Below are 14,556 nucleotides of genomic sequence, written 5' to 3' on the forward strand. Positions count from 1 at the left end.
CCAGCAGAGGGCAGAAGAGTCGATCCCAGACTAATTTCTAGCAGATAGAGAGTAGGGTAAGTAAGCAGCTTATTTTATCTATTTTAATAAGCCCCTAAGTCCTCTAACCCTGCTTAGGCTTAAGCTTCGTTCTTCACATTAACTGTTGATATAATCAGACATCTGGTAATACAAGAACACCATAAACGGCTCTGGAGGCTCCCAACTAGCAAGACTTGCTCTCACTGTCATCTTCACTGTAGCCCCACGGCAGGGGCAGCCAGCCCCGAGGTGCCTTCAGGAGTCACTATAAAGACAAGGGGTGTGGCACGGTTCCCTGAGAGCAAGAAGAGCCTTACAAGCCCATCTGTGAACAAAAGCATGCCAACTCCAAAGACAAGGAGAACGAGGCTGGAGTCACCTTTGCCGTCTCGTGCCGTAACCAGGAGAAGCAGAGCCGAGACTTCTCCTCGCCTGAGAACAAAGGCATCACCAGGTGGAAGATGTTACGGATAAACTCCTCGCCCTCTCGGTTGTGCCCCCTGCTCCAGCGCTGACAGCCCAAGCGGTCCATGCGGCCAACACAGCCCACGCCGGCAAAGGAAGGGGTGGAACAAGTCAATGGCTTTTCATCAGAAAGTCTGTGAACGAAGACGCTGTTCTCATCCATGGCCAGATAAAGGCAGGAGACTGGGGGCGCAAAGCCAGAAGGCACACCCAAGAACTGCAGGAAGGCTTCAACCAGCTGAAACTGGAGATCTCTGCTTGAGAGTCTGATCAGAGACTGTCCAATATCATCAAACAACACCTGCAACAAAGACACAATAAAGTGACCTGAGGTCAGTGTAGTTCACGAGATAAACAAACAGAACATCTTCACGGATTTTGCTTCTTTAGAGAACCCAGTCTAACACAATATATCTCATGATTCTTCTTATAGGAATGTATTTATGATTCAGCATTATTGAAATAAATTAGATTTTAAACAGACTGGTACTAGGTTTTCTGCAAGGAGCCTAGGTGGCGCATGCAGTTTGTGATTTGCTTATAACCTAAAGGTCGGTGGTCCAAACCCACCCAGTGGCACTGTGGAAGAAAAGGCCCAGAGAACTGCTTCTGTAAAGATTATAGCCCTATAGAGCAGTCCTACTCTGTAACTCGTGGGGTTGCCATGAGTCTGGGCCAACTCAATGGCAGCTAACAAGAAGTTTTCTGCAAGGCACAAAAATGCCAGAGGCCTCGCAAGTCTCCCTGGAGAGCTAAGAGGAACTGTCAGCAGCCCCACAGGGCCATGAGCACCTGCACACAGCCCAGCCACACTGGGAAGGAGGGGGAGACACCAACAGGCTTAAGCCCAAAGCTTTCAAAGTGCCCTAACAGGTTACTAAGACAATCTGGAACCATGCTCACTTCTGAAAGTACACTAAATTGCTTTCGTAGTCACTTTGATAAATTATAATTGAGCAAAATTTTCATTTTAAAATGAAAGATAAGAGCTTTACTATTTTGTGGTTTCTTTGTACAAAATTGCTTCAGGAAATGAAAAACAGGCTTAAAAACAGATAAACGGCAGTAGGTTAAGAAGGAAACTACAGGAGCAATGGAGCATGCTGAAAGCAATTATAAGGACCTTTTGCCAAACTGTAAATGTCTGTTGTTGATTTCATGTCACAAGTTCAAACTGCAAGGCCAAGGAGACGCTCCTTCATCTCAGGTGCTGCTCATCTGATTGGCTCTCAGCAAAGAGGAAATTAAAACAGTAGCACAATAAAACCAGCCTGCCTGGGACTCAGCTAGTCTAAACCATCCATCGGAAAACTTTTCTCTCCCAGGCTTTGATTAGAGAAAAAGCTAAAGGACAAGAAATCGCTCACAGCAGTAGTCTGCTCCAGAAATTTTCTTTCTGGCTCCCCATTGCCATTGCCATTGAGTCGATTCTAAGTCATAGCGACCCTAAAGGACAGAGTAGAGCTGCCCCACAGGGTTTCCCATAAGGTTTCCAAGGCTGTAATCTTTAGCAGAGCAGACTGCCACATCTTTCTCCCATGTAGCGGCTGGTGGGTTCGAACTGCCAACCTTTCAGTTAGCAGCCAAGTGCTTTAGCCACTGTGCCATCACAGTGCTTCCTGGAGACTCATAATTCTGAGCCTTGAGAACCAACTTCCGGAAGGGTGAGCCTGGACTCTGTTAAACCGTCAAACACGAAAGAAGGATCCTGCTCTTCCCTAAACACGAGCCTGTAGCCAGGAAAGGCACCTCCGTGCAGAAACCCTCCTCGCCATGACAGCCCACTCATCAACCATTCCGGAGAGCTGAGGTTTCCCTGAAGGTGGCCCCTCCTTGCTGCCCACCTCCCCATGTGTCCTAACTCCAGTCCTGCCACCCCACTCGCCACTCCCTGAATGTTCCAGATACTCCAGACCTTCACTCATGCTGACCCCTCTGCCCAGAGCAGAGGCTCTGGCATCAAACAAATACTCAATATTTAAGGAATATTAACTGAGCACTCACTACTTGATAGGCTTTATTCTAGGCACCTGAGACCCAGCAGTGAACAAAACAGGCAAAAATCCCCACCTTCAAGGCACTTGACTTCTAGGGAGGGTCACAGACAACAAACCAAGCGAGGCCAACAAGCTTTGTTACTGTGAAAAGCGCTCAACGTGTACCTAGAACATGTCGCATGCCAAGCAATGCAGTTGGTACTCTCTTCTGAAACTGGGTCAATTTCAGGCACCAAACAGAATTTCTTCCTTTATTTTAATTTGAATCCTCCAGAGCTGCTGGCTGCTAAACTCAGAGCAGCAGGTACAAAGTCACTGTAACAGTGAAGAAGGTGACATACAGGAGGTGCCTGGCACTCAGTAGGTACATACTAATGTCAGCCTCTTCTCCAGTGAGACATGTGTGCAACTGTCCCAACCCGGGCTCTACGTTTGGTTCCTCTCATCTTCCAGAGTTGAGCCTACCTTCTAAATCTCTGTGGAGTGGGGGACGGAGGGGCGGTAGGGGGTGTGGACACAATTAAAGAATCTACAGCAGTGACTTAGCTTCTTTAGGCCCTAAGCCCTCAGGCTTCCAGGTGAAAAAGTAACTGAGTAACCTACAGACAGTCTCAGAGGGGTGGCCATGACTGCCTACGCCCCGACCCAGGAACAGAAGCCATCTGGTCTAAGCCCTACATGCTCCCCACCACCAGCAGCCAATGCAATTCTACCCTGGTATTCAGCAGGAGGGACACGTCCACAGACATGAACAAGGGCAGGAAAGCACCTGCTAAGCTAGCCAAGTCCTAAAAGGACCCAGCTTCTTCTTTCAGATAATAAAAGCACCATGGGAAAGGGAAGGGAGCAAAGACCCCATGGCCAACTTCCCTCCGAGGGTGGGGGAAACTTACCTGCCTCTCTGGATCCTCACAATCTTCCTCGGTTTGCTTCTTGGTCTTATCAGGGCGCCAAGGTTGCCAATGCCTCTGGTCTCGGGAACGCTCAGCACCAAGCCAGATCTGCCACCTGGGCAGGGTCTTATCTCTTATTTCCTGGTCATCCTCTTCCGGCTCATCGTCATCCTCATCTAGACAAAAACAAAACTTCTGGTTCACTTAATCAGCAAACAAAACCCCACTGCCACCCAATCAACCTACGCCAGACACTGTGCTGGCACTTGGAATGCCAAGATGAATCAGACCCAAGCCAGCCTTCCAGTGGCAGTTACAGACTCACTTGGAACCAACCAACTTCCCAGGGAAGACAGGCAGATAAGGGGATGAAATCAGATGATTTTCAATGTTATCACAGCAATTAAAATGGGAATAGCAGACTCTAGAACAGCACTGGCCAACAACACTTTCTGTGATGATAAAAATGTTCTCTGTCCGTGGGGTCTCATATGGAGGCCACTAGCCACATGGGACTTTGTGGGTACTTGAAATGTAGCTTACTGAATTTTTACTGAAATGTAGGAACTGAATTTTTTATTTAGCTATGATTTAAATAGCCACCAGTGGTTACTGTACTGGACAGCACAGTTCTAGAATGCTAAGCCACATTTAACAACAGCATTGGTTGAGATATTCTTAAGCATTTAGAATATTTAGCCAGTGGCCTTATAACTGACTGTGACCTATGCTTATTAGAACTTGCTAAAAAAAAAAAAAAAAACACATCAATCCAAGATATCCTAAATTTATTTCACTTCGTTTCCCAACTCTGAAGATACAGGTGGAATAAGGACAAAAGTCTGAATCGTCTGTAAGGTTAAACGTGAAAAACACAAAAACAAATGACCAGGAAATATAAAATGGTACAGCCACTCAGGGAACAGTTTGACAGTTTCTTATAAAACTAAACATACACTTGTCATGAGACCCAGCAACCGTACTCTAGGGCATCTATCCCAGAAAAATGAAAACCTATGTTCACACAAAACCCTGTACACGATTGTCCCCAGCAGCTTTATTCACAATGGCCCCAAACAGGAAACAAGTGAAATGTCCTTCAAAAGGTGAACGGTTAAACAAACCATGGTGCATCTACACCACGGAATGCTACTCTGTGATAAAAGGAGTAGACTGTTGATACACGCAACATTTGGATGTACCTCAAGAGAATCATACTGAGTGGAGAAAAAAGCCAGTCTCAAAAGGTTACTGTATGATTCCATTTACATAACATTCGTGAAACACCATAACCATACACAGATCAAGACGAGTGGTTCCCAGGGGTCAGAGAGGGGAAGGGTGGACGTGTCTGTAAAGAAATAGCGCGAAGGAAGCCTGTGACGAGGCAATGATTCTGTATCTTGATTTTGGTGGTGGTTACACAAACCCCATGTGATAAAACTGCATAGCACTACACACACACATACGAATGAGTACATGTAAAACTAGCGAAATGTGAGTAAGCTCTGGGGATTCTATCAATGCCAACTTCCTGGTTTTGATATGGTTACTAGAGTTACACAAGATGCTACCACTCGGGGGAGCTGGGTGAAGGGTACGTAAGACCTCCCTGTACATTTCTTTGCAACTTCTTATATATCTATGATAAGTACTTCACAATATAAAATAAAAAACAAAGAATTTAAATGCATGACATATAAATAAGCATTTTAAGCCCAATCTCTTACCAATCTTCTGAGTTTCTTAAAGAAGCTAATTAAAATTTAAGTATGTATCTCCTTCTACATTTAAAGTAATCCTTTAATCATTCTGAAAAACTCTTACCATAAGAGCAGTTATTCCTGTAAGTCATACATCAGACTCAGATTCCTGAACTTATTACATTAAAAATTCAAAGGATTACATGGTTTTGGACAGAATTCATTCAAGTACACAGATCATGAACTAGAATGGAAAGAAAGCAGAAAACCACTTTAGCCATTACAGGCTAGCAGGAAGTGAGGGTAAGCGACAAGAAATAAGCTGTGCTATAGGCAAGAAGAAATACCATAGAACGTGTAACTCCTAACTACCCTCTAAATGCCAACCTTGTCAGAAGGACAAGTGAGCTTCAAAACCAAATTAAACAAAAAAACATAAAAATAGACTTAATGGTCTGAGACTAGAAGGACCCTGGTGGTCATGGCCCCCAGCCCTTCTGTTGCCCGAGGACATGATTCATTCCCAAAGCCAACTCTTCAGACATGGATTGGAATGGACAATGTGTTGGAGAGGGATGCTGGTGAGGAGTGAGCTTCTTGAATCAGGTGGACACTTGAGACTATGATGTCATCTCCTGCCTGGAGGAGAGATGGGAGGGTGGAGGGGGTTAGAAGCTGGCGAAATGGACACGAAAAGAGAGAGTGGAGGGAGAGAGCAGGCTGTCTCATTAGGGGGACAGTAATTGGGAGTATTAAAAAATTAGCAAGGTGTATATGAGTTTTTGTGTGAGAGACTGACTTGATTTGTAAACTTTCACTTAAAGCACAATAAAAACTATAAAAAAAAAAGTGTTTATAACAAAATAACTGACGTGATCTATTATTTTACTACTTTATAAAAGGTTTAACTACCATTTACGAAGTGTTGCTTTTTAATATGAGTGATTTAAATATAGTTATTTACAGCCTGTTTTATGTATCAATAACATGAAGGTCAGTAAATGTATGTGTAATTTGTCTTAATTTACCCTCACTTAAATGAAAACTGTATATAAAATACAAAATGTTTACCTTAAAAAAAAAAAAAAACCAAATTAAACAAAACAACATAAAAACAAACAAGCAAAACGGTTTGCCAGTTAGTTTTCTGGCAAGAAAACTTTTGACCTTCCTTTTGACTTGACTGGTTTTTGGGAGGACTCCCATCAAATTCATTAATGAAGCAAGAACAGTAAGGGTCTCTATCGTGGAAACGGGAAAGTCTGCAGGGCCTGTAAGTACTAGTGTAGGAGCCCTGGTGGCCCAGTGATTAAGCACTTGGCTACTAACCAAAAGGTCGATGTTTTGACCCCACCAGCCACCCCGCAGGAGAAAGACGTGGCAGTCTGCTTCCATAAAGACTTACAGCCTTGGAAACTGTATCGGGCAGTTCTGCTCTATCCCATAGGGTTGCTATGAGTTGGAATCGACTTGATGGTAATGGGTTTGGAAATGCTAATACACCTTTCTAGTGCAATTTTAAAATCAAGGTTTCAACACTTGGATCACCCTTCTGAGAATACAAACTTTACATCTGATTACGAGTGACCACTGGACACTGAACACTTGTCAGAGAAGAAATGTTAGCTTGGTCTCTGGACACCGCTATGAGGACTCAGCTAACTTAGAAATGCAGACTGTGGTAAGCTCTTTAACAGAGGTACTGTGCATTGTAGTGTCTGAGTCTAACCAAAAATAGAACCCAAAACCACAAAAGCACACCCTAAAAACATACAGAGCCACACTGAGTCAGGCACTCAGAGAAAGAAGAGTGAATACCAGACTTTTTTTCTTTGACCCTTGCTCATTTGGTATTACAGGCTCAGTAGTTAAGACTGCAATACCTACTTCCATGTGTAGGCCTTTCTCTTCACATTTAAAACCTTGGGTAAGCAAGCATGAACAACAGCTCAGCTCTTCTTTGTTTCCTCACATTCAAGGGAGATCTAGGCAGCTAAGCCTTCCACATGCCCTAAACGAGGCATGTCCATCACCTGACAGCACTGCCCAGAGCAAAGTTACCACGGCAAGGCTAAGCCTATGACAGCAGGCTGGCTGAGCCCAGGTGAGGGGCCAGTCTCCTGACTCCTAGTGCATCATTACTCTTTCCACCTAGCACTTTCAATGAAAACAGTCAGCTTGGAAGATATCTCTCCATCAGCCATCCCTCCACACCCTGCTGCCTTTCAGAGGCTGAATATCTAAGAACTGGGTGTTCAGTGCCGTAGCCATGAATATGTGGCTACTAAGCACTGAACTACCATGCGTCTGTCAGTCTGTCATACTGTGGTGGCCTGCATGTTGCTATGATGCTAGAAGCTATGCCACTGGTATTTCAAATACCAGCAGGGTCACCCATGGTGGACAAGTTTCAGTGGAGCTTCCAGACTAAAACAGACTAGGAGGAAGGATGTGGTAGGCTACTTCTGAAAAAACTGGCCAGTGAAAACTTTTTGAATAGCAGTGGAACACTGTCCAATATAGTGCCGGAAGATGAGACCTCAGGTTGGATGGCACTCAAAATACAACTGGGGAAGCAGAGTTGACCTTAATAACGTGGATGGAATCAAGCTTTCGAGACTTTCATTTACTTATGTGGCACAACTTCAAAGGAGGAGAGATAGCTGCAAACATCCATTATTAATTGGAACATGGAACGTACAAAGTATGAATCTAGGAAAATTGGAAGTTGTCAAAAATGAAATGGAAAGTATAAAGACTGCTACCCTAGGCATTAGTGAGCTGAAATGTACTGGTATTGGTCATTTTGAACAGGATAATCATATGGTCTACTAAGCCGGGAATAACAAATTGAAGAGGAGTGGAGTCCCATTCGTCAAAAGAACATTTCAAGATCTATCCTGAAGTACGATGCTGTCAGTCATAGGCTAATATCATTATGCCTACAAAGAAGATCAATTAATACGACTATTATTCAAACTTACCAACCAACCACTAAGGCCAAAGATGAAGACACTGAAGGTTTTTTACCAACTTCTGCAGTCTGAAATTGATCAAGCTTGCAATCAAGATGCATTGATAATTACTGGTGATTGGAATGCCAAAGTTGGAAACAAAGAAGGATCTGTAGTTGGAAAATATGGTCTTGGTGACAGAAAGAACACTGGAGATAGCATGAAAGAATTTTACAAGACCAACAACTTATTCGCTGCAAATACCTTTTTTCAACAACAAACAGCTACCATACATGTGGACCATGGAGGATGGAATACACTGGAATCAAAAGGACTACATCTGCAGAAAGAGACGATGGAGAAGCTCAATATCGTCAGTCAGAACAAGGCTAGGGGCTGACTGCAGAACGGACCATCAACTGCTCATATGCAAGTTCAAGTTGAAGCTGAAGAAAATTACAACAAGTCCATGAGAGCCAAAGTATGACCCTGCGTATACCTCACCCAAATTTAGAGATGATCTGAAGAACAGATTTGACACATTGAGTATTAATGACCGAAGACCAGATGAGTTGTGGGATGACATCAGGGACATCATAGATGAAGAAACCAAGAGGTCATTAAAAAGACAGGAAAGAAAGAAAAGGCCTAAATGAATGTTAGAAGAGACTCTTGCTCTTGAACATAGAGTAGCTAAAGTGAATAGAAGAAACGATGAAGTAAAACAACTGAACGGAAGATTTCAAGGGGCAGGTTGAGGAGACAAGGAAAAGTATTATAATGAAATGTGCAAAGACCTGGAGTTAGAAAACCAAAAGGGAAACATGCTTCCCATTTCTCAAACTGAAAGAACCGAAGAAAACATTCAAGCCTCAAGTTGCAATATTGAGGAATTCTATGGGCAAAAAATTGAATGAAGCAGGAAGCATCAAAAGAAGATGGAAGGAATACAAAGTCACTGTACCAAAAAGAATTGTTCGACGTTCAGCCATTTCGGGAGGTAGCATATGACCAAGAACTGATGGTACTGAAGGAAGAAGTCTAAACTGCATTGAACACACTGATGAAATACAAGGCTCCTGGAATTAACACAACACCAATTGAGATGTTTCAACAAACGGATGCAATGCTGGAAGTGCTTACTTGCCTATGTCAAGAAATCTGGATAACAGCTACCTGGCCAACCAACTCCATATTTGTGCCCATACCAAAGAAAGGTGATCCAACGGTGGGTGGAAATTATTGAACAATGCCACCACACGCAAGTAAAATTTTGCTGAAGATAATTCAGAAACAGTTGCAGCAGTACATTGACAAGAAACTACCAAAAATTCAAGTTGGATTCAGAAGAAGACCCAGAACAAGGGATATCATTGCTAATGTCAGATGGATCATAGCTAAATGCAGAGAATACCAGAAAGATGTTTACCTGTGTTTTATTGACTACGTAAGGCATTTGACTATGTGGATCATAACAAATTATGGATAATATTGAGAAGAATGGGAATTTCGGAACCTCTAAATGTACATACCCACACTACCCAACCAGTGCTGTTGAGTTGATTCCAACTCATAGCAACCCTATAAGACCGAGTAGAATGGCCCCATAGACCTGTACAATTAGGAACCTGTACAAAGACCAAAGAACAAGGGGATACTGTGTGCCTTAAAGTCAAGAAAGGTGTGCGCCAGGGTTGTATCCTTTCACCATACTTATTCAATCTGTTTGCCAAGCAAATAATCTGAGAAACTAGATTATATGAAGAAGTATGTGGCCTCAGGATTAAAGGAAGACAACCTACGCTATGCAGATGACATAACCTTACTTGCTGAAAGTAAAGAGAACTTGAAGCACTTACTGATGATGATCAAAGACCACAGCCTTCAGTACAGACTATACCTCAACATAAAGAAAACAAAAATCCTCACAACTAGACCAATGAGCACCATCATGATAAACAGAGAAAAGATTGAAGTTGTCAAGGATTCCATTTTACTTGGATCCACAATCAACACCCACACAAGCAGCAGTCTAGAAATCAATTTGCATTGGGCAAATCTGCTGCAAAGGGCCTCTTTAAAGTGTTGAAGAGCAAAGATGTCACCTTGAAGACTAAGGTGCGCCTGACCCAAGCCATGGTATTTTCAATCACGTCATATGCATGTAAAAGCCGGACAACGAATAAGGAAGACCAAAGAAGAACTGACGCCTTTGAATCGTGGTGTTGGCGAAGAATACTGAATATACCATGGACTGCCAAAAGAACGAACAAATCTGTCTTGGATGAAGTACAATCAGAATTCTCCTTAGAAGCAAGGATCCCAAGACTGTGTCTTACATACTTTGGACATGTTGTCAGGAGGGATCAGTCCCTGGAGAAGGACATCATGCTTGGTAGAGGATCAGCGGAAAAGAGGAAGACCCTCAACGAGATGGAATGACACAGTGGCTGCAACAATGAGCTCAAGCATAGCAAGGATTGTAAGGATGGCGCAGGACTGGGCAGTGTTTTGTTCTGTGGTACACAGGGTCACTATGAGTCGGAACCGACTCCATGGCACCTAACAACAAGAAAATTAGAAATTACGTATGTGGTTCACATTACATTTCTATTGGAGAGCACTGTACTTGGCTGAAAAGTACCTTGGGGTCATTTAAAATGACACTTTTATAAATGTTCCTAACCAAAACCAAGCCAGTTGCTGTTGGGTTGATTCCAACTCATGGCAACCCCAAGTGTGCAGAGTAGAACTGTGCTCCATGGGGATTTAAGGCTGTGACCTTTCAGAAACAGATCTTCAGGCCTTCCTTCTGAGGCACCTCTGGGTGTGCTCGAACCACCAACCTCTAGGTTATTAGTGGAGCACACAACCATTTGCACCACCGAGAGACTCCTAAATAAATGCTAACTAATAATTATCTTACAGTATTTCTTAAAAGGCAAGTATTTTTCAAAGGATCTGCTGGTCCACACACTGACAACAGAATAAAAAGACTGCCTTAACTATGCACTAAAATGGGTGGGGGAAGCAGGGGTAGTTAACAACATGATTACCACTTCTTCAGGAGCAACCTAGAAAAGGGAAAACTAACATTACCTCCTCTGAAGTGAACTCCAGGCCTCAAGAGAGTTATGTACTCAAGGAGGAGGATCAACTGCTTTAGAGGGGCTAAGGGGGAGAAACGGTCTACCACCCATGCCATCAGCTTAGTATGTTTTTGACATCTTGACGGTGGTAAACGTTCTCAAGCTACTGATAAATAGAAGCTTATACAGATAAATAATCATGAAGATTTTTTTTTTTTAATTCTAGAAGAAAAAGGCAGATACATCGTAGCTGAGAGGTGCCTCACCTGGGTTGATGACCACCCAGCCGCCCCGCTCCTGCTGGTGCATCCATGCTCTCCAGCCTCGGGCCCCCTTCTCCCCAGCCCGGGGCTCGCCGCTGTCCCAAAAGGGCTCAAAGAATTCCACCTGTTTGGATTTAAAACGGAGGTTAGCTGAACTTACACAAAACTGCTGAGTCACTGGGCCAAGTAAGTGCTGATGGACAGAGAGGAGCTTACGATTCTAAAACGAAATCACATTTGTGATCAGCCTTTGGAGTAGATGTACGATACACACCCCCAGATAGAAAAACTGTCTAGTGTGGTAGGCATTAGAGGCCCCAGACACCCCACGCCCATGTGGAATCCTCACCCCTTGACTTCTGGCTGGACCTAGTGACTTGCTTCAGACAAAGAGAATACAGCAAAGTGACGGGACGACCCTTCTGAGGTTAGGTTACAAAAAGACTGGCCAAGGTTCGGCGAGAAGTGCCTGCAGCTGGGTAGTAAAGGAGTGTTTTGCCAGTTCTCACCCCGCCAGGCCAGTCTCACCAGGGATGGGGGCATTGCCAGTTCCCTTAATGCCACTGGGCCCCTAAGTGATATCTGCTTACAAGACTTTCTGAGACGAAGGGGATTCAAAGTTCCAAAGGATAGACTGTGGGCTCTTGAGGGCACGAGTACACCAGGAGCTTTATGTCCTAACATAAGGCACAGTAACCGACACACAGCAGGGACTCCCTAGATGCTTGGTGCACAGATGTGCCCGTGGCAAACATCGGTGAATAAAAAGGTCTGCATTTTAAAGTCTGGTCCCATGAGCCCTTCCCTCATTCCTTGGGCGGTATGTCTGCAATGTGGCAATCAGCTCACTGGCAGTAAGTAACTCCTGCGGAACAGAATGTGAACACAGCAACAAACAGGAAAGTGATCACGTTATCAACTGACAATAAAGACTTTATAAGTCAGCCAACACCCTGCTCAGTGAAAGCTTTTGCAACAAGCCTTTTGAAGAGGACAAGCAGGCTTCCAATGGGCACGCCATGTCCAGGAGCCGTGGGATTATCCGGCCTGAGCCAGGGACTGCCACGCATATCTGGGAGAGCAGTCTCCAGGAGTCACGAGAGGGCGGGGCGGGCATCCTGCCCTGGGCCCACTCAAGAAGGGCAGCTGGGGTGACTGCACTCCCTCTTCACAGGTTTTTCTCTTACAGAAGGGATAGAGGAAAGTGCACTCAAGAGAAAGACGGAAGGGAACTTTTAAAAAAGAGTGTGACAAATGCTTATAACCAATTTGTTTACAGAACAGACCAGTAGTAGCAGACTCTACCTGTTCTGTGTTTGGCAACTGTGTTTATGGTAATACTGTCTCTAGGTTATAAAGGCAATATGGGATACCATTAAATAAAAAGCTTTCTTTCGAAGTTGTCACACAATGCCTTGAAAATCCATGTGCAGCTAGGACTCAAAATCTCAAGAGTGTGGATCAGGGCCTCTTGACGTTTTAGAGCAGTAGTCCTCCATACTTTGCAGTCAGCCAGTGCCCACCGGTCCATCAATAACTGCTCTCATCAGACAGCAACTCCCAGCAAAGGGTGGGGATAAGGGAAATCCTGATACTGATTGCCCTTCCCCGGCAACCCCAAGGCTCCTGAGTCCACTTACGAATCAGTTCTGTAGGATAGCAAATTCTTAGCATATGAAAGCATATCTTAAAACCTAATGATTTTGTTACTTGGCTTATGATGTTAACAAGTTACACCATTATAAACTGGTATAATCTTTAAGCCAGTTTTGTCTGGAGGTACCAACATGATAAGAATGGTCTTTACTGGCAATTCATGAAACATGCACACGATAGGGGCCTATGTATCACAAGTTCAGATCCCTAGCCATCCTCCACCAAATCCTCTTTGAAGAGCAGAAAACTGTGTGTTCTTCAGTGGAACAGGGAAAAGATAGGTGTTCTTGTAGGCCTAATTCTATGTAAGATTTTTTTATTGCTTCACATAACAAATATTAGCAATGGTTACTCATCAAAGAGACCTCCTCTCCCCAGTTAGGACTGGTGTTGACCAAGTGCCAACCTGCCACTTCAACAGCAATTCTAGCAAAGAGTTTAGTTAGTGGAAAGGCTGCCCGGGGAAGTCACACAAGCTCTGGATTAGAATGCACACAAGTGGAAAAGTGACATATGGTTTAAAATGCCATGACAATAATTTCCCTGACTGGGGGACAATTAGCACTTAAACAAGGGCCATAATAAGCACGGAACAAAGGGACATCAGTGAGTCTTATTAAAAAAAAATCTTTTTTATCTATCCATGTTTTACTACCTTCATTATGGAATTTTCCCTGCATCACCAGAATATTTTTGGGCAACAATCCATAGCAGGACTGACATAAAAGAGGTTATTATGTTGTAAAAATACTACCACCACCTGCCGTTGTGGAAGATGTGGACACACCTTCCTCCCAGAGAGACAGAAAGAGAGGCAGAGACCAGGGTGCAGAAATCCTACCTGTCCTTTGGTAGGCAGATCTTTCACACTGTCAGGTTTGAAGAAGGTGAAGTCAATCATGGCCTGGAACAAAGAGACTGCCTTCTCCGAGTGGCCAGCCTGCCGCAGAAAGTGGCACTGCTGAAGAAAGAGAGCTAGAAACAGGGACAGCAAAGGGGCAGAATCCTTGTCACGCCATTAAAGAGGAAAAATAAAACTTCTTAAAAAAAGTAGGCAGTTATACATGTCCTGATTTTAAAGGGCTCACCAGAGTACTGTAATCAATATATACTTACTCTGATCTTTATATAAAACCATTAAAGAATACAAATATTAACTACAAAAACTATATATGGTATACAAAAGTAAGTCAACAGGTTCGTCTGAATTACTGGCTATCAAATACTCAAAACTCATTATTAGAAGAAAAATTAGAGAAAAAGGATGACGTAACAGTCTCGTCAGGAAGTAAAACTCCGTACTCAGTGATCACTAGATGGCACTATTCACCAGCAACGTTCACCACAGGCTCAGAGGCTGCTGTAAACAAATCCGGTATCTATGTCCGAAAATTTCACTTGGTCTTATCTGTGGTACAATTCCATTAACTAAACTTTACCCTATTTGGGCATATCATAAATGATAACAAACACTAGACTCTTTCTGTCCGTGTGGTAAATGCTTATTATTTCTAA

At 43.6% G+C, this 14,556-nt stretch overlaps 1 protein-coding gene across 4 annotated transcripts in view; it reads right to left on the reverse strand.

Moving 5' to 3' along the window:
- NRDE2 (NRDE-2, necessary for RNA interference, domain containing) overlaps nt 1-14,556 on the reverse strand; it is a 48,296-nt gene that overhangs the window by 9,459 nt on the left and 24,281 nt on the right. For all 4 annotated transcript variants that reach the window (XM_049898909.1, XM_049898908.1, XM_049898911.1 and 1 more), the window contains 4 exons: nt 13,883-14,016; nt 11,389-11,509; nt 3,377-3,552; nt 401-787 (listed from right to left, as the gene is read on the reverse strand). In XM_049898909.1, coding sequence (XP_049754866.1) covers nt 401-787; nt 3,377-3,552; nt 11,389-11,509; nt 13,883-14,016 — 818 coding nt within the window. The remainder of the gene's footprint in view (nt 1-400; nt 788-3,376; nt 3,553-11,388; nt 11,510-13,882; nt 14,017-14,556) is intronic.

This window comes from Elephas maximus, chromosome 10, assembly GCF_024166365.1.
Source record: "Elephas maximus indicus isolate mEleMax1 chromosome 10, mEleMax1 primary haplotype, whole genome shotgun sequence".
Lineage (NCBI taxonomy): Eukaryota > Metazoa > Chordata > Mammalia > Proboscidea > Elephantidae > Elephas > Elephas maximus.